General features: G+C 47.9%; 1 protein-coding gene across 1 annotated transcript in view; it reads left to right on the top strand.

Moving 5' to 3' along the window:
* Positions 1 to 27,861, top strand: part of ANKRD33B (ankyrin repeat domain 33B) — a 1,522,421-nt gene that overhangs the window by 1,115,489 nt on the left and 379,071 nt on the right. The window contains exon 4 of the mRNA XM_069730449.1: positions 17,170 to 17,310. Coding sequence (XP_069586550.1) covers positions 17,170 to 17,310 — 141 coding nt within the window. The remainder of the gene's footprint in view (positions 1 to 17,169; positions 17,311 to 27,861) is intronic.

Here is a 27,861-nt window from a genome sequence, read left to right as displayed (position 1 = left end):
GTAAGGAGATGAGAGGCTGGTAAGGAGCTGAGAGGCAGGAGAGGAGAGGCAGGAGAGGAGAGGCTGGAAAGGAGAGGCTGGAAAGGAGATGAGAGGCTGGTAAGGAGAGGAGAGGCTGGAAAGGAGAGGCTGGTAAGGAGCTGAGAGGCAGGAGAGGAGAGGCTGGAAAGGAGAGGCTGGTAAGGAGATGAGAGGCTGGTAAGGAGAGGAGAGGCTGGTAAGGAGCTGAGAGGCAGGAGAGGAGAGGCAGGAGAGGAGAGGCTGGAAAGGAGAGGCTGGTAAGGAGAGGCTGGTAAGGAGGGGAGAGGCTGGAAAGGAGAGGCTGGTAAGGAGATGAGAGGCTGGTAAGGAGCTGAGAGGCAGGAGAGGAGAGGCTGGAAAGGAGAGGCTGGAAAGGAGATGAGAGGCTGGTAAGGAGAGGAGAGGCTGGAAAGGAGAGGCTGGTAAGGAGATGAGAGGCTGGTAAGGAGAGGCTGGAAAGGAGAGGCTGGTAAGGAGAGGAGAGGCTGGTAAGGAGATGAGAGGCTGGTAAGGAGATGAGAGGCTGGTGAGGAGCTGAGAGGCTGGAAAGGAGAGGCTGGTAAGGAGTTGAGAGGCTGGTAAGGAGAGGAGAGGCTGGAAAGGAGAGGCTGGTAAGGAGATGAGAGGCTGGTAAGGAGCTGAGAGGCAGGAGAGGAGAGGCTGGAAAGGAGAGGCTGGTAAGGAGATGAGAGGCTGGTAAGGAGATGAGAGGCTGGTAAGGAGATGAGAGGCTGGTAAGGAGATGAGAGGCTGGTAAGGAGATGAGAGGCAGGAGAGGAGAGGCTGGAGATAAGAGGCTGGTAAGGAGATGAGAGGCTGGAAAGGAGATGAGAGGCTGGTCTCATGCTGCATATGGGGAGGCTGTGTGGGGCTCATGCTGTATTTAAGGGGCTCTGGGGGGTGTCAGCATACTTAATTCTGCTCAATATTAAGTGATACAATTAATATTAATTAATATTGAGTAGAATGAAGGTAAGGAGAGGCTGGTAAGGAGCTGAGAGGCAGGAGATGAGAGGCTGGAAAGGAGAGGCTGGTAAGGAGATGAGAGGCTGGTAAGGAGAGGAGAGGCTGGTAAGGAGAGGAGAGGCAGGAGAGGAGAGGCTGGTAAGGAGATGAGAGGCTGGTAAGGAGAGGAGAGGCTGGAAAGGAGAGGCTAGTAAGGAGATGAGAGGCTGGTAAGGAGCTGAGAGGCAGGAGAGGAGAGGCAGGAGAGGAGAGGCTGGAAAGGAGAGGCTGGAAAGGAGATGAGAGGCTGGTAAGGAGAGGAGAGGCTGGAAAGGAGAGGCTGGTAAGGAGATGAGAGGCTGGTAATGAGAGTAGAGGCTGGTAAGGAGAGGCTGGTAAGGAGATGAGAGGCTGGTAAGGAGCTGAGAGGCAGGAGAGGAGAGGCTGGAAAGGAGAGGCTGGTAAGGAGCTGAGAGGCAGGAGAGGAGCGGCTGGAAAGGAGAGGCTGTTAAGGAGATGAGAGGCTGGTAAGGAGATGAGAGGCTGGTAAGGAGATGAGAGGCAGGAGAGGAGAGGCTGGAAAGGAGAGGCTGGAAAGAAGCTGAGAGGCAGGAGAGGAGAGGCTGGAAAGGAGAGGCTGGTAAGGAGCTGAGAGGCAGGAGAGAAGAGGCTGGAAAGGAGATGAGAGGCTGGTAAGGAGAGGAGAGGCTGGTAAGGAGAGGCTGGAAAGGAGATGCTGGAAAGGAGATGAGAGGCTGGTAAGGAGATGAGAGGCTGGTAAGGAGCTGAGAGGCTGGTAAGGAGCTGAGAGGCAGGAGAGGAGAGGCCGGAAAGGAGAGGCTGGTAAGGAGATGAGAGGCTGGTAAGGAGAGGAGAGGCTGGTAAGGAGCTGAGAGGCAGGAGAGGAGAGGCAGGAGAGGAGAGGCTGGAAAGGAGAGGCTGGTAAGGAGAGGCTGGTAAGGAGGGGAGAGGCTGGTAAGGAGAGGCTGGTAAGGAGCTGAGAGGCAGGAGAGGAGAGGCTGGAAAGGAGAGGCTGGTAAGGAGATGCGAGGCTGGTAATGAGAGGAGAGGCTGGAAAGGAGAGGCTGGTAAAGAGATGAGAGGCTGGTAAGGAGAGGAGAGGCTGGAAAGGAGAGGCTGGTAAGGAGATGAGAGGCTGGTAAGGAGCTGAGAGGCAGGAGAGGCTGGTAAGGAGATGAGAGGCTGGTAAGGAGAGGAGAGGCTGGAAAGGAGAGGAGAGGCTGGAAAGGAGAGGAGAGGCTGGAAAGGAGAGGAGAGGCAGGAGAGGAGAGGCTGGAGAGGAGAGGCTGGAGAGGAGAGGCTGCTAAGGAGATGAGAGGCTGGTAAGGAGATAAGAGGCTGGTAAGGAGATCAGAGGCTGGTAAGGAGATCAGAGGCTGGTAAGGAGATCAGAGGCTGGTAAGGAGCTGAGAGGCAGGAGAGGAGAGGCAGGAGAGGAGAGGCTGGAAAGGAGATGAGAGGCTGGTAAGGAGAGGCTGGTAAGGAGAGGCTGGTAAGGAGAGGCTGGAAAGGAGATGAGAGGCTGGTAAGGAGAGGCTGGTAAGGAGAGGCTGGTAAGGAGAGGCTGGTAAGGAGATGAGAGGTTGGTAAGGAGATGAGAGGCTGGTAAGGAGCTGAGAGGCAGGAGAGGAGAGGCAGGAGAGGAGAGGCTGAAAAGGAGAGGCTGGAAAGGAGAGGCTGGTAAGGTGGGGAGAGGCTGGAAAGGAGAGGCTGGTAAGGAGATGAGAGGCTGGTAAGGAGCTGAGAGGCAGGAGAGGAGAGGCTGGAAAGGAGAGGCTGGTAAGGAGATGAGAGGCTGTTAAGGAGAGGAGAGGCTGGAAAGGAGAGGCTGGTAAGGAGATGAGAGGCTGGTAAGGAGAGGCTGGAAAGGAGAGGCTGGTAAGGAGAGGAGAGGCTGGTAAGGAGATGAGAGGCTGGTAAGGAGATGAGAGGCTGGTAAGGAGATGAGAGGCTGGTGAGGAGCTGAGAGGCTGGAAAGGAGAGGCTGGTAAGGAGTTGAGAGGCTGGTAAGGAGAGGAGAGGCTGGTAAGGAGAGGAGAGGCTGGTAAGGAGAGGCTGGTAAGGAGATGAGAGGCTGGTAAGGAGCTGAGAGGCAGGAGAGGAGAGGCTGGAAAGGAGAGGCTGGTAAGGAGATGAGAGGCTGGTAAGGAGATGAGAGGCTGGTAAGGAGATGAGAGGCTGGTAAGGAGATGAGAGGCAGGAGAGGAGATGAGAGGCAGGAGAGGAGAGGCTGGAGATGAGAGGCTGGTAAGGAGATGAGAGGCTGGAAAGGAGATGAGAGGCTGGTCTCATGCTGCATATGGGGAGGCTGTGTGGGGCTCATGCTGTATTTAAGGGGCTCTGGGGGTGTCAGCATACTTAATTCTGCTCAATATTAAGTGATACAATTAATATTAATTAATATTGAGTAGAATTAAGGTAAGGAGAGGCTGGTAAGGATCTGAGAGGCAGGAGAGGAGAGGCTAGAAAGGAGAGGCTGGAAAGGAGATGAGAGGCAGGAGAGGAGAGGCTGGAAAGGAGAGGCTGGTAAGGAGATGAGAGGCTGGTAAGGAGAGGAGAGGCTGGTAAGGAGAGGAGAGGCAGGAGAGGAGAGGCTGGAAAGGAGAGGTTGGTAAGGAGATGAGAGGCTGGTAAGGAGCTGAGAGGCAGGAGAGGAGAGGCAGGAGAGGAGAGGCTGAAAAGGAGAGGCTGGTAAGGAGATGAGAGGCTGGTAAGGAGAGGAGAGGCTGGAAAGGAGAGGCTAGTAAGGAGGTGAGAGGCTGGTAAGGAGCTGAGAGGCAGGAGAGGAGAGGCTGGAAAGGAGAAGCTGGAAAGGAGATGAGAGGTTGGTAAGGAGCTGAGAGGCAGGAGAGGAGAGGCTGGAAAGGAGAGGCTGCTAAGGAGATGAGAGGCTGGTAAGGAGCTGAGAGGTAGGAGAGGAGAGGCAGGAGAGGAGAGGCTGGAAAGGAGAGGCTGGAAAGGAGATGAGAGGCTGGTAAGGAGAGGAGAGGCTGGAAAGGAGAGGCTGGTAAGGAGATGAGAGGCTGGTAAGGAGAGGAGAGGCTGGTAAGGAGAGGCTGGTAAGGAGATGAGAGGCTGGTAAGGAGCTGAGAGGCAGGAGAGGAGAGGCTGGAAAGGAGAGGCAGGAGAGGAGCGGCTGGAAAGGAGAGGCTGTTAAGGAGATGAGAGGCTGGTAAGGAGATGAGAGGCTGGTAAGGAGATGAGAGGCTGGAAAGGAGAGGCTGGAAAGGAGCTGAGAGGCAGGAGAGGAGAGGCTGGAAAGGAGAGGCTGGTAAGGAGCTGAGAGGCAGGAGAGAAGAGGCTGGAAAGGAGAGGAGAGGCTGGTAAGGAGAGGAGAGGCTGGTAAGGAGAGGCTGGTAAGGAGATGAGAGGCTGGTAAGGAGAGGCTGGAAAGGAGAGGCTGGTAAGGAGATGAGAGGCTGGTAAGGAGCTGAGAGGCAGGAGAGGAGAGGCTGGAAAGGAGAGGCTGGTAAGGAGATGAGAGGCTGGTAAGGAGAGGAGAGGCTGGTAAGGAGAGGAGAGGCAGGAGAGGAGAGGCAGGAGAGGAGAGGCTGGAAAGGAGAGGCTGGAAAGGAGAGGCTGGAAAGGAGAGGAGAGGCTGGAAAGGAGAGGCTGGTAAGGAGATGAGAGGCTGGTAAAGAGCTGAGAGGCAGGAGAGGAGAGGCTGGAAAGGAGAGGCTGGAAAGGAGATGAGAGGCTGGTAAGGAGAGGAGAGGCTGGTAAGGAGAGGCTGGTAAGGAGATGAGAGGCTGGTAAGGAGAGGCTGGAAAGGAGAGGCTGGTAAGGAGATGAGAGGCTGGTAAGGAGATGAGAGGCTGGTAAGGAGCTCAGAGGCTGGTAAGGAGCTGAGAGGCTGGAAAGGAGAGGCTGGTAAGGAGTTGAGAGGCTGGTAAGGAGAGGAGAAGCTGGAAAGGAGAGGCTGGTAAGGAGATGAGAGGCTGGTAAGGAGCTGAGAGGCAGGAGAGGAGAGGCTGGAAAGGAGAGGCTGGTAAGGAGATGAGAGGCTGGTAAGGGGATGAGAGGCTGGTAAGGAGATGAGAGGCTTGTAAGGAGATGAGAGGCTGGTAAGGAGATGAGAGGCTGGTAAGGAGATGATAGGCTGGTAAGGAGATGAGAGGCTGGTAAGGAGATGAGAGGCTGATAAGGAGATGAGAGGCTGGAGATGAGAGGCTGGTAAGGAGATGAGAGGCTGGAAAGGAGAGGAGAGGCTGGAAAGGAGAGGAGAGGCTGGTCTCATGCTGCATATGGGGAGGCTGTGTGGGGCTCATGCTGTATTTAAGGGGCTCTGGGGGGTGTCAGCATACTTAATTCTGCTCAATATTAAGTGATACAATTAATATTAATTAATATTGAGTAGAATTAAGGTAAGGAGAGGCTGGTAAGGAGATGAGAGGCTGGTAAGGATCTGAGAGGCAGGAGAGGAGAGGCTAGAAAGGAGAGGCTGGAAAGGAGATGAGAGGCAGGAGAGGAGAGGCTGGAAAGGAGAGGCTGGTAAGGAGATGAGAGGCGGGTAAGGAGAGGAGAGGCAGGAGAGGAGAGGCTGGAAAGGAGATGAGAGGCTGGTAGGGAGATGAGAGGCTGGTAAGGAGATGAGAGGCTGGTAAGGAGATGAGAGGCTGGTAAGGAGAAGCTGGTAAGGAGATGAGAGGCGGGTAAGGAGCTGAGAGGCAGGAGAGGAGAGGCTGGAAAGGAGAGGCTGGTAAGGAGATGAGAGGCTGGTAAGGAGAGGAGAGGCTGGAAAGGAGAGGAGAGGCTGGAAAGGAGAGGAGAGGCTGGAAAGGAGAGGCTGGAAAGGAGAGGCTGGAAAGGAGATGAGAGGCTGGTAAGGAGAGGAGAGGCTGGAAAGGAGAGGAGAGGCTGGAAAGGAGATGAGAGGTTGGTAAGCAGCTGAGAGGCAGGAGAGGAGAGGCTGGAAAGGAGAGGCCGGTAAGGAGATGAGAGGCTGGTAAGGAGAGGAGAGGCTGGTAAGGAGAGGCTGGTAAGGAGATGAGAGGCTGGTAAGGAGAGGAGAGGCTGGAAAGGAGAGGAGAGGCTGGTAAGGAGAGGAGAGGCTGGTAAGGAGCTGAGAGGCAGGAGAGGAGAAGCTGGAAAGGAGAGGCTGGTAAGGAGATGAGAAGCTGGTAAGGAGAGGAGAGGCTGGTAAGGAGAGGCTGGTAAGGAGATGAGAGGCTGGTAAGGAGATGAGAGGCAGGAGAGGAGAGGCTGGAAAGGAGAGGCTGGAAAGGAGCTGAGAGGCAGGAGAGGAGAGGCTGGAAAGGAGAGGCTGGTAAGGAGCTGAGAGGCAGGAGAGGAGAGGCTGGAAAGCAGAGGCTGGTAAGCAGAGGCTGGTAAGGAGATGAGAGGCTGGTAAGGAGAGGAGAGGCTGGAAAGGAGAGGCTGGTAAGGAGATGAGAGGCTGGTAAGGAGCTGAGAGGCAGGAGAGGAGAGGCTGGTAAGGAGATGAGAGGCTGGTAAGGAGAGGAGAGGCTGGAAAGGAGAGGAGAGGCTGGAAAGGAGAGGAGAGGCTGGAAAGGAGAGGAGAGGCTGGAAAGGAGAGGAGAGGCAGGAGAGGAGAGGCTGGAGAGGAGAGGCTGGAGTGGAGAGGCTGGAGAGGAGAGGCTGCTAAGGAGATGAGAGGCTGGTAAGGAGCTGAGAGGCAGGAGAGGAGAAGCTGGAAAGGAGAGGCTGGTAAGGAGATGAGAGGCTGGTAAGGAGAGGAGAGGCTGGTAAGGAGAGTCTGGTAAGGAGATGAGAGGCTGGTAAAGAGATGAGAGGCTGGTAAGGAGATGAGAGGCAGGAGAGGAGAGGCTGGAAAGGAGAGGCTGGAAAGGAGCTGAGAGGCAGGAGAGGAGAGGCTGGAAAGGAGAGGCTGGTAAGGAGCTGAGAGGCAGGAGAGGAGAGGCTGGAAAGCAGAGGCTGGTAAGCAGAGGCTGGTAAGGAGATGAGAGGCTGGTAAGGAGAGGAGAGGCTGGTAAGGAGAGGCTGGTAAGGAGATGAGAGGCTGGTAAGGAGCTGAGAGGCAGGAGAGGAGAGGCTGGTAAGGAGATGAGAGGCTGGTGAGGAGAGGAGAGGCTGGAAAGGAGAGGAGAGGCTGGAAAGGAGAGGAGAGGCAGGAGAGGAGAGGCTGGAGAGGAGAGGCTGGAGAGGAGAGGCTGGAGAGGAGAGGCTGGAGTGGAGAGGCTGGAGAGGAGAGGCTGGTAAGGAGATGAGAGGCTGGTAAGGAGCTGAGAGGCAGGAGAGGAGAAGCTGGAAAAGAGAGGCTGGTAAGGAGATGAGAGGCTGGTAAGGAGAGGAGAGGCTGGTAAGGAGAGGCTGGTAAGGAGATGAGAGGCTGGTAAGGAGCTGAGAGGCTGGTAAGCAGAGGCTGGTAAGGAGATGAGAGGCTGGTAAGGAGAGGAGAGGCTGGTAAGGAGAGGCTGGTAAGGAGCTGAGAGGCAGGAGTTGAGAGGCTGGTAAGGAGATGAGAGGCTGGAAAGGAGAGGAGAGGCTGGAAAGGAGAGGAGAGGCTGGAAAGGAGAGGAGAGGCTGGAAAGGAGAGGAGAGGCAGGAGAGGAGAGGCTGGAGAGGAGAGGCTGGAGAGGAGAGGCTGGAGAGGAGAGGCTGGAGAGGAGAGGCTGGTAAGGAGATGAGAGGCTGGTAAGGAGAGGAGAGGCTGGTAAGGAGAGGAGAGGCTGGTAAGGAGATGAGAGGCTGGTAAGGAGATGAGAGGCTGGTAAGGAGATGAGAGGCAGGAGAGGAGAGGCTGGAAAGGAGAGGCTGGAAAGGAGCTGAGAGGCAGGAGAGGAGAGGCTGGAAAGGAGAGGCTGGTAAGGAGCTGAGAGGCAGGAGAGGAGAGGCTGGAAAGCAGAGGCTGGTAAGCAGAGGCTGGTAAGGAGAGGAGAGGCTGGAAAGGAGAGGCTGGTAAGGAGATGAGCGGCTGGTAAGGAGCTGAGAGGCAGGAGAGGAGAGGCTGGTAAGGAGATGAGAGGCTGGTAAGGAGAGGAGAGGCTGGAAAGGAGAGGAGAGGCTGGAAAGGAGAGGAGAGGCTGGAAATGAGAGGAGAGGCTGGAAAGGAGAGGAGAGGCTGGAAAGGAGAGGAGAGGCTGGAAAGGAGAGGAGAGGCAGGAGAGGAGAGGCTGGAGAGGAGAGGCTGGAAAGGAGAGGAGAGGCTGGTAAGGAGAGGCTGGTAAGGAGATGAGAGGCTGGTAAGGAGCTGAGAGGCTGGTAAGCAGAGGCTGGTAAGGAGATGAGAGGCTGGTAAGGAGAGGAGAGGCTGGTAAGGAGAGGCTGGTAAGGAGCTGAGAGGCAGGAGTTGAGAGGCTGGTAAGGAGATGAGAGGCTGGAAAGGAGAGGAGAGGCTGGAAAGGAGAGGCTGGTAAGGAGAGGAGAGGCTGGAAAGGAGAGGCTGGTAAGGAGATGAGAGGCTGGTAAGGAGCTGAGAGGTAGGAGAGGAGAGGCTGGAAAGGAGAGGCTGGTAAGGAGAGGAGAGGCTGGTAAGGAGAGTAGAGGCTGGTAAGGAGAGGCTGTTAAGGAGATGAGAGGCTGGTAAGGAGATGAGAGGCAGGAGAGGAGAGGCTGGAAAGGAGAGACTGGAAAGGAGCTGAGAGGCAGGAGAGGAGAGGCTGGAAAGGAGAGGCTGGTAAGGAGCTGAGAGGCAGGAGAGGAGAGGCTGGAAAGCAGAGGCTGGTAAGGAGATGAGAGGCTGGTAAGGAGAGGAGAGGCTGGAAAGGAGAGGCTGGTAAGGAGATGAGAGGCTGGTAAGGAGCTGAGAGGCAGGAGAGGAGAGGCTGGTAAGGAGATGAGAGGCTGGTAAGGAGAGGAGAGGCTGGAAAGGAGAGGAGAGGCTGGGAAGGAGAGGAGAGGCTGGAAAGGAGAGGAGAGGCTGGAGAGGAGAGGCTGGAGAGGAGAGGCTGGAGAGGAGAGGCTGGAGTGGAGAGGCTGGGGAGGAGAGGCTGCTAAGGAGATGAGAGGCTGGTAAGGAGATGAGAGGCTGGTAAGTTGATGAGAGGCTGGTAAGGAGAGGAGAGTCTGATAAGGAGAGGAGAGTCTGGTAAGGAGATGAGAGTCTGGTAAGGAGATGAGAGGCAGGAGAGGAGAGGCTGGAAAGGAGAGGCTGGAAAGGAGAGGCTGGTAAGGAGATGAGAGGCTGGTAAGGAGAGGAGAGGCTGGAAAGGAGAGGCTGGTAAGGAGATGAGAGGCTGGTAAGGAGATCAGAGGCTGGTAAGGAGATCAGAGGCTGGTAAGGAGATCAGAGGCTGGTAAGGAGATCAGAGGCTGGAAAGGAGCTGAGAGGCAGGAGAGGAGAGGCTGGAGATGAGAGGCTGGTAAGGAGATGAGAGGCTGGAAAGGAGAAGAGAGGCTGGAAAGGAGAAGAGAGGCTGGAAAGGAGAGGAGATGAGAGGCTGGTCTCATGCTGTATATGGGGAGGCTGTGTGGGGCTCATGCTGTATTTAAGGGGCTGTGGGGGGTGTCAGCATACTTAATTCTGCTCAATATTAAGTGATACAATTAATATTAATTAATATTAAGTAGAATTATTTTCATGCTATTGGTTCGGCCTCCACAACAGTCATGGTATTTCATCTGGCCCCTCGGGAAAATAAATTGCCCACCCCTGATCTAGAGACATGGAGTGAGAAGCCCACATACGATAGCAACAGATTAGTCCGTTCTCTCACTAAATTACCCATCCAGCTCTTCAAACTATCCTCTCTGAAACGTCCCAGCATTGCAGAGATAAACTTCCCTGTTTGCAGTCTGAGTGATGCTGCCCGTGGTTTTGGTAGTATGAATCGACTGACAGGTTCCCCTTAAAAACCTGTCAGCCAAACCTTGCAACCGTGGCAGAATCAACTGACCATGTACTGTGTATGAGATCCACCAGATTCTCACATGACAACTAATGGAAAGGTTTGCTAAGGCTACTTTCACATCAGCGATTTTCTCCGTTTGCGGCAGATACTGCAGTTTTTCCGCCTCTGTCGTGTAACATATCACACTCTGCGTTCGGCCTCATTCATTCCCTATGGGACTTGCGGACATGTGCAGCACTTGAGGTGAGACAAAAAAACACTGCTAGCAGCATTTTTTTCTTGTTGCTGCAAGTACCGCATTTGCCGGATCGCAGCAAAACCGCAAGTGCCGCAAGTCCCATAGGGAATGAATGAGGCCGAACACACTGTTGCCATAAGTGATCCGTTACGGATGCGGAAAAACTGCCGGATCTGCCGCAAATGTCAAAAATCGCTGATGTGAAAGTAGCCTAAGTCACTGCCGATAGTGTCTGCATTAGGCATACTCACCAATGGGGGAGGCAGCACGAAAAGTGCCTAGGGCAGCAGAAACTCTAAATACGGCCCTGTGTAGCAGATAGGCTTCTCTGCTGTATATTACAATCTCCTTGTCCGGGGTTACCTCTCAGGAGTTCCACTCCTCACACTGACTTCACGTCAGTCCCAGGTCCTCAACATAGACCGTCCAGGTCTACGGTCTCCAGGTGCTTCCAGGATGACTCCACTCCCAGGAGCCTCCAACACCGACCGTCCAGGACCTTGCACAGGAACCTCACAGGCACCATTCAGATCCAAACACTGGAACCATGTGACCCACACCCTGGTCACATTACATACCTGTAACCACTCCCCTGGGTGGGAGTGTGGGTGTGTGTGTGTGTGGCTAGTCTGACCCTCCCATCTCTCATGACTAGCCCTGCCAATCTCGCATTTGAACTTACACATTTATATGTGGAACTACAGGTCCCAGACCACAACATAACTTTAGACTGACAGCGCAGAGTATCCTCCTCTGCGACACACATACCGGCCATCTACAATTCTGCCGGACTTTGTCTCATCACAACTATGCCTCCAAGTGCATCTTGAAGTGCACACGCAGCACCCCCTGGCTGTAACATTGGTCACTGCACCACATTATATATATATATGTATATATATATATATATATATATGCAGAATGAATTCAAAACTTTAACCATATGCTAGTATGCCTCCTGCCGGCAAATCATACACAATACAAACAGACAAAAGACATCTTAAACTGGCACTAAGGTCAGATACTGTGAATCCTCAACACCAAAACACTTCACAATTTACCTTTTTACTGTATATGCCAGCCTGATTTGTAGAGATGAGAAGTCTATGCCTGGGCAAAACACACTTTAAATAGACAGGGAGAGCGCAATCACTCAGTCACATCAATACGGTAATTGTAGTTACCCTTCCACCCATATAGAATAAAACCTATGAACTTATGTTGCAGCTAAAACATGATCACCCTAGCCAGGTAATTTCCGGTGGGAACCCGCAAGAAGTCACCAACCACTTAGAGGTTGGAAAATCACTCAGCGTAATCAAGCCCCTACTCCTACTTGCCCACTGGGAGAGACACAGTTCAGACTTCTGTGACCATTGGTCAAGCTGAGAGTATAACCAGGACCAGAGTGACAGTGAATGCGCTCAGTACATCTCCCTATCTTTTTTAAGGCTGGCTGAGGTAACAATCACATATGCAAACAAGCAAAACAGCAAAGCAGAGAGGCAAAGCGGATAAGGCAGACAGTTAAGGAAATCGTGACCAGGGTGCTATGACTTGTCAGATCGGTCCGAGTCTGACAGCTGACTGACCTTTATCTCAGCATGGAAACACTGGAGGACTATAGGTAAGATGAATGATTGTCTTACCTAGTAGGAGGTGCACTTCCCAACCCTCGAGTGGTCCGGTCCAAGATTGGAGGTCGTCTGACGTTCAAATTTTTATATGGTGCTGTATGTTGCTCATTGGTGTCCTTTACCATCATATATAATATTTTTAAAAAATTGTTTGTCAATATACGTGTGATTGTATTAATAAAGATTTGTCATACGTTTTTCTACCATAAAACTCCTATGTTTCTCCTGTGTTAATAAGTTTGATTTCAGTATATCTTCATATGCCATACATTCACTCCTTAAAGCAAGTACCTGCCTTCGGGCACTTGGCATCGTTTCCTCCGTACCCTTACCCGTGCCTCGGAGACTTTGTCATGCTGAAACTCCGCGGTTTGCCCTGGCAACTCTGTGCATACCTCCGTACCAAGTTGCACCTGAACCTGAGCCTCTCGACACTGCTGTCTAGCGAGGGCTCTATCTTTTTTACCCTAACCCCTGGCCACAACCCTGGCCGGTTTCAGAGCGGGCCTCATGTGTACATCCCTAGTTTATTTTTATACATGCATCTTTTATACCTGTGTATTTGCGTCCCAAACTTATCAGGGGACATTTCCAGCTCGGGGTTCAGTGGGGTCTCCATGACCTCTCCTGCCACAACCTCTAGGGGGGACCTATTGGGGTTACACTCTGCCCCTAGGTTGGTGACCCCTATGGCAGGTATCCCTGACTTGGGACCTTCGGGTTCTGCTCCCAGAATAGCATTTACCTTGGGAGGGTTAACCGTGGTCTCCCACAGGGACCGGAACAGGGGCAAGTCTCTTCCCAACACAGCCCCATATGGAAGGGTCTTCACAGCTCCCACCATATGTTTAATGTCCCCACATAATGTGAAAAAGTAACCTCCGTGGTAGGGTACTCCCGGATTTCCCCATGGATACCCATCGCTTCCACTTTCCATCCTTTGGGGTTTTCCCCAGCAACAAGGCACCCATTGATCAAAGTCACTACACTCCTCAAGTCCAGGAGAGCCTCTGTATGGCACCCATTGATGAGCACCCAGCACAGCCGCGGTTCACTGCCGGCAGTGCCCATAGTGGTAATATAAACTGGCTAGGCATACATAGACACATGGCAAATATACCTGCAGTCCATGTTTTCAGATGTCAGAGGGCAGTTAACAGCCACATGTCTGGGTCCTTGACACCGCCAACACTTAATATCTGCAGCACGACTATACCTTGAAGACGCTTTAGGGGAAACAAGACTTTTGTCACCCTCACTTCGAGTTACCCATCATCACGGGCTCAGTCCTGGTTAACCTCAACAGTGGTTTGTGGACTTTTCCCATACTACTGTACACAGTAGGATACCACTCAGTCCAACTTATCAGCTGGTCCAGAGTGTCCAAGTCCACTAGCTCCACCCAACGCTGCAGGGCAGCCGGCAGAGCCCTCACCAGCCAGTCGACCACCGCCCTCTCTACCACCTCTGCTGGGATCAAAGTTTCACCCTGGAGCCATTCCTCAACCAACTACAATAAGACATATGCCTGAGACCTGGAGGGACAAGTCTCTGCAAGGAACCACTGGTACACCTTCTGATTTCCCCTTACCTTAGGGGTCTCTTTTTGACACTGCTGATCACCCATCACCTTAGGGGTCTCATCTTTACACTACTGATCACCCCTCACATAAGGAAGAGAATGGCAAAAATATTGTGAAAAAGCATTTACAATCTTTATTAAACATATAGTATACAAATAGATAAAATAATAAGGGATACAAGTACAAAAATAACTACATACAGATGAGATGTATATACCATCTCACCATCTCATATAAGTAGATTCATGTATGGCATTTCATATTCTTTCAGAAATAATTGACCCAAATTTATCAATAAAAAATACAAAATTATTTCTGACTGCAAAAGTTATGTCTTTTTATGTGTACTTCATCCAAAATGGTGGTGGTTTCACTGTTCTTATCAGTAAACAAGTAATTATCTAGTATTATCCATTTGCTGTTTGTGAGAGAGGAGACTGGTTGTCTATCATTCAAAGGCTGGGGGTTTCACTGTCATCACTCAGTAATCAAGTATTTATTTAGTCAAATGCATTTTCAGTTTGTGAGAGAAGACACTGTTGTCTTATAAATTGGACACCAGTCATTTGACATACACCCTGAAACTAAGTCCTGTGAAAGAGACACTGGAATCTGTGAGAGAGAGAGCACTAAGCTGTAAATACACATCTTTACAGGTATTCTTTTTTCTTCAAAACTTGGATAAAAATGTTTCTAAAATGTCTATTGACTGACGCTGTGAATACATATTTTTACAACTATTATTTTCTTTTCCAAACTTAGGTAATTCTAATGAGACCATGACAATGCCGTAAGTGATAGAGAAGACAGAAGGCCTGACATTATTTTGGATTATAATGCCACAAAGGGAGCAGTTGATACTTTAGACCAAGCAATATCAACATATACATGCAAACGCAAAACCAATCGGTGGCCAATGATTTTATTTTATAACCTACTGGATGTTTCTGCAAACAATGCATTTGTCTTATGGAGAGAAATCGACCCTGATTGGAACCGGAATAAGCTGCTTAAAAGAGATTATTTCTTGAGGAATTGGGCAAATCCCTGGTTAGGCCAAGTATTGAGAGCAGAAAAGTGACCCCCAGAAGTGAATGAGCAACAGCCATTGTAAAAAGTGTCCAGCATGCTCAAGAAAGAGACTCCACATCCACGGCCTCCACCAGCACAGCTACCAGCAGCACAGCTACCAGTAAAAAAGGGAAGAGATGTAGCTTCTGTCCATCTTCCTGTGACAATAAGACTAATCTGACATGTTCTGGATGTTCAAAATATCTGTGTAAAGGACATGTGCCATATTATTGTGTTCAGTGTAAAAACGCATGAACATGTTCAGTTTTTCTTTTTTCTTTCTAAAAAGGTTGAAGTTTTTATGATTTTTCATTTGTTGATTTATAAATATTGTTTTCAAAAAGTTAAATTTCATGTTTTAGTAATAGTAATGTAAAGCTTCTTTGTTATTTGTGTGCAGAATGTCAACAATCAAAGATAATTGTAAAAAGCCCGTGTAACCTTTTTATGAAAAAAAATAAATTATTAAGTTTAAATTTAAATTTTTCATTTTTTTATGATCAACCATGTTCACATACAGTATAATAATGAAAAAAATATTCAAATAAAACACTTAGAGTAGCTAAAAATCAAGAATTAATAGGTCGGGTCATATTGACCCGGGAACAGTACAATTGTATAGCAAATGCGAACAGAACAGCAGGGTTAATATAACTTAGATATCATTGCTAGGAATTAGGTAACAATATATTTGTAAATATACAGGTGGCAAGAAAAGAAGGAAACCTCATAGAAGTAAAACATACATGACCCGGGGATGCAAAAAAATTTTTAAATTTATTAATAAATTTAGGTCAATTATTTCTAATGGAATACAAAATAATATACAGTGCAGGCCAAAAGTTTGTACACACCTTCTCATTTAAAGATTTGTGTAAATTCACACTGAAGGCATCAAAATTATGAATTAACACATGTGGAATTATATACTTAACAAAAAAGTGTGAAATAACAGAAAACATGTCTTATATTCTAGGTTCTTCAAAGTAGCCACCTTTTGCTTTGATGACTGCTTTGCACACTCTTGGCATTCTCTTGATGAGCTTCAAGAGGTAGTCACCAGAAATGGTCTTCCAACAATCTTGAAGGAGTTCCCAAAGATGCTTAGCACTTGTTGGCCCTTTGACTTCACTCTGCGGCCCAGCTCACCCCAAACCATCTCGATTTTGGGTTCAGGTTCGGTGACTGTGGAGGCCAGGTCATCTGGCGTAGCACCCCATCAATCTCCTTCTTGGTCAAATAGCCCTTATACAGCCTGGAGGTGTGTTTGGGGTCATTGTCCTGTTGAAAAATAAATGATGGTCCAACTAAACGCAAACCGGATGGAATAGCATGCCACTGCAAGATGCTGTGGTAGCCATGCTGGTTCAGTATGCCTTCAATTTTGAATAAATCCCCAACAGTGTCACCAGCAAAGCACCCCCACACCATCACACCACCTCTTCCATGATTCACGGTGGGAACCAGGCATGTGGAGTCTATCCGTTCAACTTTTCTGCATCGCACAAATGCATGGTGGTTGGAACCAAAGATATAAAATTTGGACTCATCAGACCAAAGCTCAGATTTCCACTGGTCTAATGTCCATTCCTTGTGTTCTTTAGCCCAAGCAAGTCTCTTCTGCTTGTTGCCTATCCTTAGCAGTGGTTTCCTAGCAGCTATTTTACCATGAAGGCCTGCTGCACAAAGTCTCCTCATAACAGTTGTTGTAGATATGTGTCTGCTGCTAGAACTTTGTGAGGCATTGACCTGGTCTCTAATATGAGCTGCTGTTAACCTGCAATTTCTGAGGCTGGTGACTCGGATAAACTTATCCTAAGAAGCAGAGGTGACTCTTGGTCTTCCTTTCCTGGGGCGGTCCTCATGTGAGCCAGTTTCTTTGTAGCGCTTGATGGTTTTTGCAACTGCACTTGGGGACACTTTCAAAGTTTTCCCAATTTTTCGGACTGACTGACCTTCATTTCTTAAAGTAATGATGGCCACTCATTTTTCTTGCCATAATAAAAATTCTAGCAGTCTATTCAGTAGGACTATCAGCTGTGTATCCACCAGACTTCTGCTCAACACAACTGATGGTCCCAACCCCATTTATAAGGCAAGAAATCCCACTTATTAAACCTGACAGGGCACACCTGTGAAGTGAAAACCATTCCCGGTGACTACCTCTTGAAGCTCATCAAGAGATAGCCAGGAGTGTGCAAAGCAGTCAACAAAGCAAAAGGTGGCTACTTTGAAGAACCTAGAATATAAGACATATTTTCAGTTGTTTCACACTTTTTTGTTAAGTATATAATTCCACATGTGTTAATTCATAGTTTTGATGCCTTCAGTGTAAATTTACAATTTTCATAATCATGAAAAAACAAAAAAAAATTTAAACGAGAAGGTGTGTCCAAACTTTTGGTCTGTACTGTACATAAATCTACTTATATGAGATGATATATATAGCTCCTATGTATGCAGTTATTTTGTATTTGTATCTCCTGTTATTTTGTCTACTTGTATACCGTATATTTAATAATGATTGTAAAAATGTTTTCAGAATATTTTTTGCATTAAAGTGCACTATATAGTTTAATGAGCTTCCAATATGTATTGAGTTGTAACTTTTGCTATTCTTTTGCACCAATATGCTGTATTATAGTGCACATCACATTATCTATTCCCGAAACATGGTGATTTAATGTTATTTGCAGTCATTTTACAGTAACACACCCTTACAGGTTGTGTGTCCTAGTCACATACTGCATCAGGTATTATCCTATAGTAGGCACAGTTGTCTGAAATGTATACTGCAAAAATAATTATAAATACTGTATTTATATAATAGTTTAGAGACTTTTCCTTGGAAATTTCTTTAATGCCTGTATTTAATCTTTTAGGACATGTAACAATCACAAACTATTTATTGAATTACTATCCTGATTTGGACCTGGAGAAGAGAAATATTCATGGATTTACAGCATTAATGAAGGCATCAATTCAAGGTAGAACTGATTGTGTTCGAGCATTAATGTTAGCAGGTACGTTTTATTATATTTTAAAAATTAATGACCAAAATTACTGACAAAAAAGTCCCTTGCAGTATTGTGTACTAGGAACTGCAACACAGTCCACTCATTCTGAATATATATCATTTGGGTACAAATAGATATACTTGAACTGTTTTTTTATAACAATATTAATAATATGCTATAACTTAAAGTAGTAAAAAAAATGATTATATAAAGTGAGCAATACTACTTTATTTACGTGTAGATAATATATACTGCTATGTATATGTATATACTGTATATATATATATATATATATATATATATATAAGAAAAAAATTAGAACAGCATCATATTACCAAACTTGTGGTGCAAAGCTTTCCAAACCAAAGTCCAAATGGTTCCAAACATACGAGAAAAAAAGGAAAACAGCACACAAAGAAAATAATACAAAAAAGTGGGCTTTAATGCCTGGACGGCGTGGCAACGTTTCGGATTTCCAATCCTTTTTCAAGCAGTGAGTATACAAATGAAGTGGGTATATATAGCTAATACATATGTTTCTTATTAACCATCAATAAAACAATATTCATTTTTCTAACATTAGTGCTAACATACTCTGTATCCTAATAAAGTGCATCAGTGTCCATGTGCATATTTATACAATTACACCGTAAAACAATGTCCAGCATACACATTAGGCTGCAAATATCACACAAATATGGTAATGAGCAATTAGAACTAAACAGATGTCCCAATCTAGTATGTAATTAAACAAAGAGTACACTTACAGGCATATCGCCGTTTGTGTGTAAATCTCGGCGTCTTCCTGGAGTCACTGCGCATGTCTATAGCTTCTGACCTAAGACGCATAGCATTGTGGTCAGCGCCTGCGCATTCAGCCCACTTTTTTGTATTATTTTCTTTGTGTGCTGTTTTCCTTTTTTTCTCGTATATATATATATATATATTGTGACATGGCTGTTGTGTGAGATCACATTTCCAAGTGTAAAAGATTCAGTATGGTGCAGTCTGCTTCTGGCACAATGTGTTTAACCCATTAAGTACCAAGTCACTTTTGTAGGTTAATCACCAGGCCTTATTTTTTGTATCTGACAAGTGTCACTTTATGAGGTAATAACTCTGGAATACTTCAACGGATTCCAGTGATTATGAGACTGTTTTCTCGTACCATATTGTACTTCATGATATTTGTTCGCTATGACTTGCATTTATTTGTGAAAATATTGTAAATTTGGCTAAAATTTTTGAATATTGAACAATTTTCAAACTTTTAATTCTTATTAGAGATGAGGGAATATGTTCAGAAAACAATTGCCAAGCATAAATTCAGCACGAATATGGCACATTCGGTTTCGTAACCAGAAAAACTAGCATTTTTCTTATAATCGGAAAAAGTCAGTAAAATTCTGTAAAAGTGTGGGAAAATAATTTCCTGCCCTTTGACAGCCTGAGTATACCAGCCCCCAGCTGTCAGCTTTAGTAAGACTGGTTGTCAAAAATGGGAGGACCCCATGCCGTTTTTTAAAATTATTTATTTAAATAATTTTTAAAAATCAGCATGGGGACCCCTCTATTCTTGATAATCAGCCTTGCTAAAGCTGACAGCTGAGGGATGCAGCCCCCAGCTGTAAATTTTGCCTGACTGGTTAAAAACGTACAGAGGAACCCATCCTGTTTTTTTTTCATTTATTTATTTATTTATAGCGCAGGCAGCGGTTGTGGAATACTCCCATCTGCCACTCCTGCTGTCACTGTTATTAGCAGCAGCAGGTGTAGGTTGATGGGAGTAATAGTCCCAAAAGCCTCATTCTGCTGTCATTGTTCTCACTTGAAAAAACTCTCATAATTCTCCACTAATCATGCTGATCACTGGCAGAGCAGGGGAAAATGATGAGTTGTTTTCAGCACCCGGCTTCCCTGGCACCTGCCATGTGGTACTGATGTGGCACACAGATGGCACATGGTTGCCACACATGTGCTACATGTATTGGACACATGGACGCTAACATCTCCGGTATCACTTTTTCACAGTACCAGAAATATCAGGACATGTGAAATCGACCGTAGGATGTAAATCGGATGCTAGGTGTTAAAAATCAGATTGTACTGCCATGAAAAAGGCATGACACTTGTATTCCTCTTGTCAGACTTTGCAGGAACAAAATTGGACCGATATTAAAATCACTAGTGTGACTCCAGTCTAAAGCTATGTGGGTACGTTGAGTATTTGCTTGCAGAGATTTCTGCAAGGTTTCTGCATCTCTTGGCAGCAAAAACTCTGCTGCAAAAACTCATGTTTTGCCACGTTTTTGGGGGGGGGGCATTTTTGTCTCTGTTTTGTACGCCTTTTTGTACAGCAATGAAGGCTTTTTGAGCTAAATAAAGATATATTTAAAAAATTGTGATGTAATCTCTTGGTTCAGCACCTTCTTTTTCATTCTGATGCAGTAGTATCAGTATGAGATTAAGGCTTGGCGTCAGCAGCTGTCATTGACACCAAGCCCTAGGTTTAGGAGTGAAAAGGTGTCAGCCAGACACCCTCATTACTAAAGAAAGGACACGAAGCGAAGGATATTGTGGACAGTGACAAACGAGATCAAGTACAAAGGAGAGCCAGTAAGAGTCGTGCCCCGAGAACGGCAACATCCTACTGAGGCGCGTAACCGGTGACCGGAACACCGAGGAAGTAACTGACTCTATGCCTTACTTCAAATACCGCAGGACAGTTAATTGTAGGTTGGCTGTCTACCATACATCACCTAAGCAGACATGGGGGGCAACCGTGGAGAAGGGCGTCTCTAGGGTCCCTGAAAAGCTCCGAGCCTTCCCGTCAAACCGGTGCGTCCTAGCCATAATAAACTTGGGGGATGGAGAATAGAAAGAACGAACAAGAACTAGAAAGAACGAGAACAGAAGTTGTGAGGACTATCCCGAATGCTCAGCAGGAAAGCACTATAACACACAGGCGCTAGTGTTAGGCACTGATTTCCACCTGCAAAGGGAACTCTGGATGTGCCTACGGACCGGCCGGTTTCAGACAGCCCGGTTGATAGTGCTCTGGACTGAGGATCCTGAAGTCACCAGTAAAGAGGTAAAGAGACTGCAACCCTGTGTCCTTGTTATTGACCGTACCTCACAATATCGCCACCTACACTACCGGGAAGCCCTGGGGACTCACTTCACCTGTGGGAAGGTATACCATATAGCTGCCATCACATCACCCCAGTGGACCCCAAGCGGCGTCGGTCGACCTGGCCGAATACCACAGGTGGCATCACAAATACCTAACAACTTCCTTCACCCTTTTATTGGACGCCCCTTGGCAGGGTCACGGACCGGGTCCAGCCACTGTGACAACCCCAGAACTGAGACAGAGAGGACCGGTACCGAGTAACCCGCGGCTCTGCGTCTGGGGGCGCTCCAAGAGTGTTAATAAATGAACCTACATAGGTTGTAACTAAACAGCAACTATTAATTTTTACAAAAAAATTAAAAAAAATTGCGTGGGCTCCCGCATAATTTTTATAACCAACAGAGAGAAAGCCGACATCTGTGGGCTGATGTTAATATTCTGGTATGGAGCCAATAGCCATAAAGGTTCTGTTGTGAGTTCTGTTGTCGGGCTCCCTCCTGTGGTCATGAATGGTACTTCGGCTGGTTCTGTCCATGGACTTTCTCTGGTGGCTGTGGGTGTTTCTGAGTTTCCATCCTCAGGTGACGAGGTTAATTCATTAGCTGGCTGCTCTATTTAACTCCACTTAGATCTTTGCTCCAGGCCACCTGTCAATGTTCCAGTATTGGTCTAGTTCACTCCTGGATCGTTCTTGTGACCTGTCTTCCCAGCTGAAGCTAGGTGACTGCTTGTTTTTCTCTGGTTTGCTATTTTTCTGTCCAGCTTGCTATTTCAATTGTTCTTGCTTGCTGGAAGCACTGGGACGCAGAGGGAGCGCCTCCGCACCGTGAGTCGGTGCGGAGGGTCTTTTTGCGCCCTCTGCGTGGTCTTTTTGTAGGTTTTTGTGCTGACCGCAAAGTAACCTTTCCGATCCTCGGTCTGTTCAGTAAGTCGGGCCTCACTTTGCTAAATCTATTTCATCTCTGTGTTTGTATTTTCATCTTTACTCACAGTCATTATATGTGGGGGGCTGCCTTTTCCTTTGGGGAATTTCTCTGAGGCAAGGTAGGCTTTATTTTTCTATCTTCAGGGCTAGCTAGTTTCTTAGGCTGTGCCGAGTTGCATAGGGAGCGTTAGGCGCAATCCACGGCTATTTCTAGTGTGGTTGATAGGATTAGGGATTGCGGTCAGCAGAGTTCCCACGTCCCAGAACTCGTCCTATATTATCAGTAACTATCAGGTCATTCCGTGTGCTCTTATCCACCAGGTCTATTATTGTCCTGACCACCAGGTCATAACAGTACAGGTGGCCCAAAGTACTAATGCATCTCAATAGAGGGATAAGAGAAGTTCTGAGACCATTTTTTTTTCTTTGTAGTGTGTTTTGTCTCTCTTTTCCCCTTTACATCTGGGTGGTTCAGAACACAGGTGTAGACATGGACATTCAAGGTCTGTCCTCTTTGATGGATAATCTCACTATAAGTGTACAAAACATTCAAGATTTTGTGGTTCAGAATCCGATGTCAGAGCCTAGGATTCCAATTCCTGATTTGTTTTTTGGTGATAGATCTAAGTTCTTGAATTTCAAAAATAATTGTAAATTGTTTCTTGCCTTGAAACCTCGCTCCTCAGGTGACCCTGTTCAACAAGTAAAGATCATTATTTCTTTGTTACGCGGTGACCCTCAAGACTGGGCATTTTCCCTTGCGCCAGGAGATCTGGCATTGCGTGATGTTGATGCGTTTTTCCTGGCGCTTGGATTGCTTTATGACGAACCTAATTCAGTGGATCAGGCAGAGAAAATCTTGCTGGCTCTGTGTCAGGGTCAGGATGAAGCGGAGATATATTGTCAGAAGTTTAGAAAGTGGTCTGTGCTCACTCAGTGGAATGAAAGTGCCCTGGCAGCAATCTTCAGAAAGGGTCTCTCTGAAGCCCTTAAGGATGTCATGGTGGGATTTCCCATGCCTGCTGGTCTAAATGAGTCTATGACTTTGGCCATTCAGATCGATCGACGCTTGCGTGAGCGTAAAGCTGTGCACCATTTGGCGGTACTATCTGAGCATGGACCTGAGCCTATGCAATGTGATAGGACTTTGACCAGAGCTGAACGGCAAGAACACAGACGTCGGAATGTGCTATGTTTTTACTGTGGTGATGCCACTCATGCTATCTCCAATTGTCCTAAGCGCACTAAGCGGTTCGCTAGGTCTGACACCATTGGTACTGTACAGTCTAAATTTCTATTGTCCGTTACTCTGATTTGTTCTTTGTCATCCTATTCTGTTATGGCATTTGTGGATTCAGGCGCTGCCCTGAATTTGATGGACTTGGAGTATGCTAGGCGCTGTGGTTTTTTCTTGGAGTCCTTGCAGTATCCTATTCCATTGAGAGGAATTGATGCTACGCCTTTGGCCAAGAATTAGCCTCAGTACTGGACCCAATTGACCATGTGCATGGCTCCTGCACATCAGGAGGATATCCGCTTTCTGGTGTTGCATAATCTGCATGATGTGGTCGTTTTGGGGTTGCCATGGCTACAGGTTCATAATCCAGTATTGGACTGGAAATCTATGTCTGTGTCCAGCTGGGGTTGCCAGGGGGTACATGGTGATGTTCCATTTTTGTCTATTTCGTCTTCCACTCCTTCTGAAGTTCCAGAGTTTTTGTCGGATTATCGGGATGTATTTGATGAGCCCAAAGCCAGTGCCCTACCTCCTCATAGGGATTGCGATTGTGCAATTTATTTGATTCCTGGTAATAAGTTTCCTAAGGGCCGATTGTTCAATTTATCTGTGCCAGAATACGCCGCTATGCGGAGTTATATAAAGGAATCCTTGGAGAAGGGTCATATTCGCCCGTCGTCGTCACCATTGGGAGCAGGGTTCTTTGTTGTGGCCAAGAAGGATGGTTCTTTGAGACCTTGTATTGATTACCGCCTTCTCAATAAAATTACAGTCAAATTTCAGTATGCTTTGCCGTTGCTGTCTGATTTGTTTGCTCGTATTAAAGGGGCTAGTTGGTTCACCAAGATAGATCTTCGAGGGGCGTATAATCTTGTGCGTATTAAATAAGGCGATTAATGGAAAACAGCATTTAATACGCCCGAGGGCCATTTTGAGTACCTGGTTATGCCATTCGGGCTTTCCAATGCTCCATCAGTATTTCAGTACTTTATGCATGACATCTTCCGAGAGTACCTGGATAAATTCCTGATTGTATATTTGGATGACATTTTGGTCTTTTCGGATGATTGGGAGTCTCATGTGAAGCAGGTCAGAATGGTGTTCCAGGTCCTTCGTGCGAATTCCTTGTTTGTGAAGGGGTCAAAGTGTCTCTTTGGAGTTCAGAAGGTTTCATTTTTGGGGTTCATTTTTTCCCCTTCTACTATCGAGATGGACCCTGTTAAAGTCCAAGCCATTTACGATTGGACTCAGCCGACATCTGTGAAGAGCCTGCAAAAGTTCCTGGGCTTTGCTAATTTTTATCGGCGCTTCATTGCTAATTTTTCTAGTGTTGCTAAACCGTTGACTGATTTGACCAAGAACGGTGCTGATGTGGTCAATTGGTCTTCTGCAGCTGTAGAGGCTTTTCAGGAGTTGAAGCGTCGTTTTTTCTTCTGCCCCTGTGCTGTGCCAGCCAGATGTTTCGCTCCCGTTTCAGGTTGAGGTTGATGCTTCTGAGATTGGAGCTGGGGCTGTTTTGTCGCAAAGAAGCTCTGTTAGGGCATGTTAGGGCATGTTAGGTTAGGCTATGGGTTGAACTAGATGGACATATAGTCTTCCTTCAACCTTAATAACTATGTAACTATGTAACTATGATGGCTCGGTGATGAAGCCATCTGCTTTCTTTTCTAGAAAGTTTTTGCCTGCTGAGCGCAATTATGATGTTGGTAATCGAGAGTTGTTGGCCATGAAGTGGGCATTCGAGGAGTGGCGTCATTGGCTTGAAGGAGCCAAGCATCGCGTGGTGGTCTTGACAGATCACAAGAATTTGACTTATCTTGAGTCTGCCAAACGGTTGAATCCGAGACAGGCTCGATGGTCGTTATTTTTCTCCCGTTTTGATTTTGTGGTTTCGTACCTTCTGGGCTCTAAGAATGTGAAGGCTGATGCCCTGTCAAGGAGTTTTGTGCCTGACTCTCCGGGTGTTCCTGAGCCGGCGGGTATTCTCAAAGAGGGGGTAATTTTGTCTGCCATCTCCCCTGATTTGCGGCGGGTGCTGCAAAAATTTCAGGCTGATAGACCTGACCGTTGCCCAGCAGAGAAACTGTTTGTCCCTGAAAGATGGACTAGTAGAGTTATCTCTGAGATTCATTGTTCAGTGTTGGCTGGGCATCCTGGAATCTTTGGTACCAGAGATTTGGTGGCTAGATCCTTTTGGTGGCCGTCTTTGTCATGGGATGTGCGTTCTTTTGTGCAGTCCTGTGGGACTTGTGCTCGGGCTAAGCCCTGCTGTTCTCGTGCCAGTGGGTTGCTTTTGCCCTTGCTGGTCCCGAAGAGGCCCTGGACGCATATTTCTATGGATTTTATTTCGGATCTCCCCGTCTCTCAAAAGATGTCGGTCATTTGGTTGGTTTGTGATCGCTTTTCTAAGATGGTCCATTTGGTACCCTTGTCTAAATTGCCTTCCTCCTCTGATTTGGTGCCACTATTTTTCCAGCATGTGGTTCGTTTACGTGGTATCCCGGAGAACATCGTTTCTGACAGAGGTTCCCAGTTTGTTTCGAGGTTTTGGCGATCTTTTTGTGCTAGGATGGGCATTGATTTGTCTTTTTCCTCGGCTTTCCATCCTCAGACAAATGGCCAAACCGAACGAACTAATCAAACTTTGGAAACATATCTGAGATGCTTTGTTTCTGCTGATCAGGATGATTGGGTGTCCTTTTTGCCATTGGCTGAGTTCGCCCTTAATAATCGGGCCAGCTCGGCTACTTTGGTTTCGCCGTTTTTCTGCAATTCTGGTTTCCATCCGCGTTTCTCTTCAGGGCAGGTTGAGTCTTTGAACTGTCCTGGTGTAGATACTGTGGTGGATAGGTTGCAGCAGATTTGGACTCATGTGGTGGACAATTTGACATTGTCCCAGGAGAAGCCTCAACGTTTCGCTAACCGCCGGCATTGTGTGGGTCCCCGACTTCGTGTTGGGGATTTGGTTTGGTTGTCGTCTCGTTATGTTCCTATGAAGGTTTCCTCTGCTAAGTTTAAGCCTCGTTTCATTGGTCCGTATAAGATTTCTGAGGTTATCAATCCTGTGACTTTTCGTTTGGCCCTTCCTGCTTCTTTTGCCATTCATAATGTGTTCCATAGGTCATTGTTGCGGAGATACGTGGTGCCTGTGGTTCCATCCGTTGATCCTCCTGCCCCGATGTTGGTTGAGGGGGAGTTGGAGTATGTGGTGGAGAAGATTTTGGATTCTCGTATTTCGAGACGGAAACTCCAGTACCTGGTCAAGTGGAAGGGTTATGGTCAGGAAGATAATTCCTGGGTTTTTGCCTCTGATGTTCATGCTGCCGATCTGGTTCGTGCCTTTCATTTGGCTCGTCCTGGTCGGCCTGAGGGCTCTGGTGAGGGTTCGGTGACCCCTCCTCAAGGGGTGGTACTGTTGTGAGTTCTGTTGTCGGGCTCCCTCCTGTGGTCATGAATGGTACTTCGGCTGGTTCTGTCCATGGACTTTCTCTGGTGGCTGTGGGTGTTTCTGAGTTTCCGTCCTCAGGTGACGAGGTTAATTCGTTAGCTGGCTGCTCTATTTAACTCCACTTAGATCTTTGCTCCATGCCACCTGTCAATGTTCCAGTATTGGTCTAGTTCACTCCTGGATCGTTCTTGTGACCTGTCTTCCCAGCTGAAGCTAGGTGACTGCTTGTTTTTCTCTGGTTTGCTATTTTTCTGTCCAGCTTGCTATTTCGATTGTTCTTGCTTGCTGGAAGCACTGGGACGCAGAGGGAGCGCCTCCGCACCGTGAGTCGGTGCGGAGGGTCTTTTTGCGCCCTCTGCGTGGTCTTTTTGTAGGTTTTTGTGCTGACCGCAAAGTAACCTTTCCTATCCTCGGTGTTAAGGACTGGCGGAACGCACCAAGTACAAGATGAAATGGAACTAGGTGCGTTCGCAGTCCGAGGTCCACCGTGCAGGTAAAAACCCTGCTGCTAGTAAAGACGGACTATATGGTGGTACTATAAGAATACACACATGGGTTAACTTCACCCTGTGTGAAGGAAGCGACCCTGTTGCGTCACAGGACCGCGGTACCGCACATAGAGCACAAGCAAGGAGTCACTAATCTCAAACCCGAGACTGAGGGTTTGAGTTCAGAAGACCCCATGCGCTCGACACCGCAACTGGGGTGTCAGAGGAACATAAATAATAATATAAAGGCACAAGAGTGCGTGCGGTGCCGCACTGATGGACGCCACTAACCACCCAGGCTTGGGTCAGGAAAGCGCAGAGCAAGCGCACGGCGCCGTACTGGCGGACACAGCAACTGGTAGCTGTAATGTGTCTTACGTGCTGTTGGATAAGTCGGGCGCTAGATAGCAAACATACACCTTCCGCGAACAGACATCCAGTAGGGAGGGTTATTTAAAGAGCGACTTTCACTCACAACACACACACATATTTACAAGACAATACTAGCGCATGGCCATGCGGTCATGCGCAGTTTATATAGTTGCAGCACAGGAAGCTGCTACCGAAGTTTTGCCCTTTCAGGACCTTCCTGGAGGACCAATGGAATGTGCTGCAGTACCTGAGCATGTGACCCTCGATCTCCAACGGGAGATCCCGCCCTGGGCATGCTCAGTGTGTGAAAATAAGGACTTAGTCCCAGAGAAGCCCGCTCGCCGCAGATCAGTGCAGGGCCAGAAAAGGCAGTAGTAACCCTCTGCACAGAATCAGTCCCAGCAAGACGCTGGGAGCGACGCCTCCGCTGAGCAGACCCCACTGCGGCCAATGCAGAATGGGAGACCGCAGCAGACACGGATCGAGATTCCTCCTGTGCAGCAGAGGAAACTCGACTCCTAACATTACCCCCCCCTCCTAGGGCCCCCCCCTCCTTGAGCCTCACTACGCTCAAACGCTGCAATAAGCAGCGGAGCCCGAATGTGCTCCACAGGCTCCCAGGTTCTATCCTCTGGGCCGTGACCCTTCCAGTCCACCAGATAAAATTTCTTGCCACGTACCACCTTGCACCCCACAATAGCATTCACCTCAAACTCATCCGTGGATGAACCCGATGTCCCAGCAGATGACTCAGAAAACCGGGACAAACGAACGGGCTTTAAGAGGGAAACGTGAAAAGTATCGGTGATACCAAGGCGTGGAGGAATAGCCAAACGGTAGACCACAGGGTTGACCTGTTCCAGGACCTTAAACGGGCCAATGTAGCGAGGAGCAAACTTAGTGGACTCAACTCGCAGCCTGATGTTACGGGCGGAGAGCCACACCAAGTCACCA

The sequence above is a fragment of the Ranitomeya imitator genome, chromosome 6 (assembly GCF_032444005.1).
Source record: "Ranitomeya imitator isolate aRanImi1 chromosome 6, aRanImi1.pri, whole genome shotgun sequence".
Lineage (NCBI taxonomy): Eukaryota > Metazoa > Chordata > Amphibia > Anura > Dendrobatidae > Ranitomeya > Ranitomeya imitator.
This window is presented reverse-complemented; position numbering and strand designations above follow the sequence as displayed.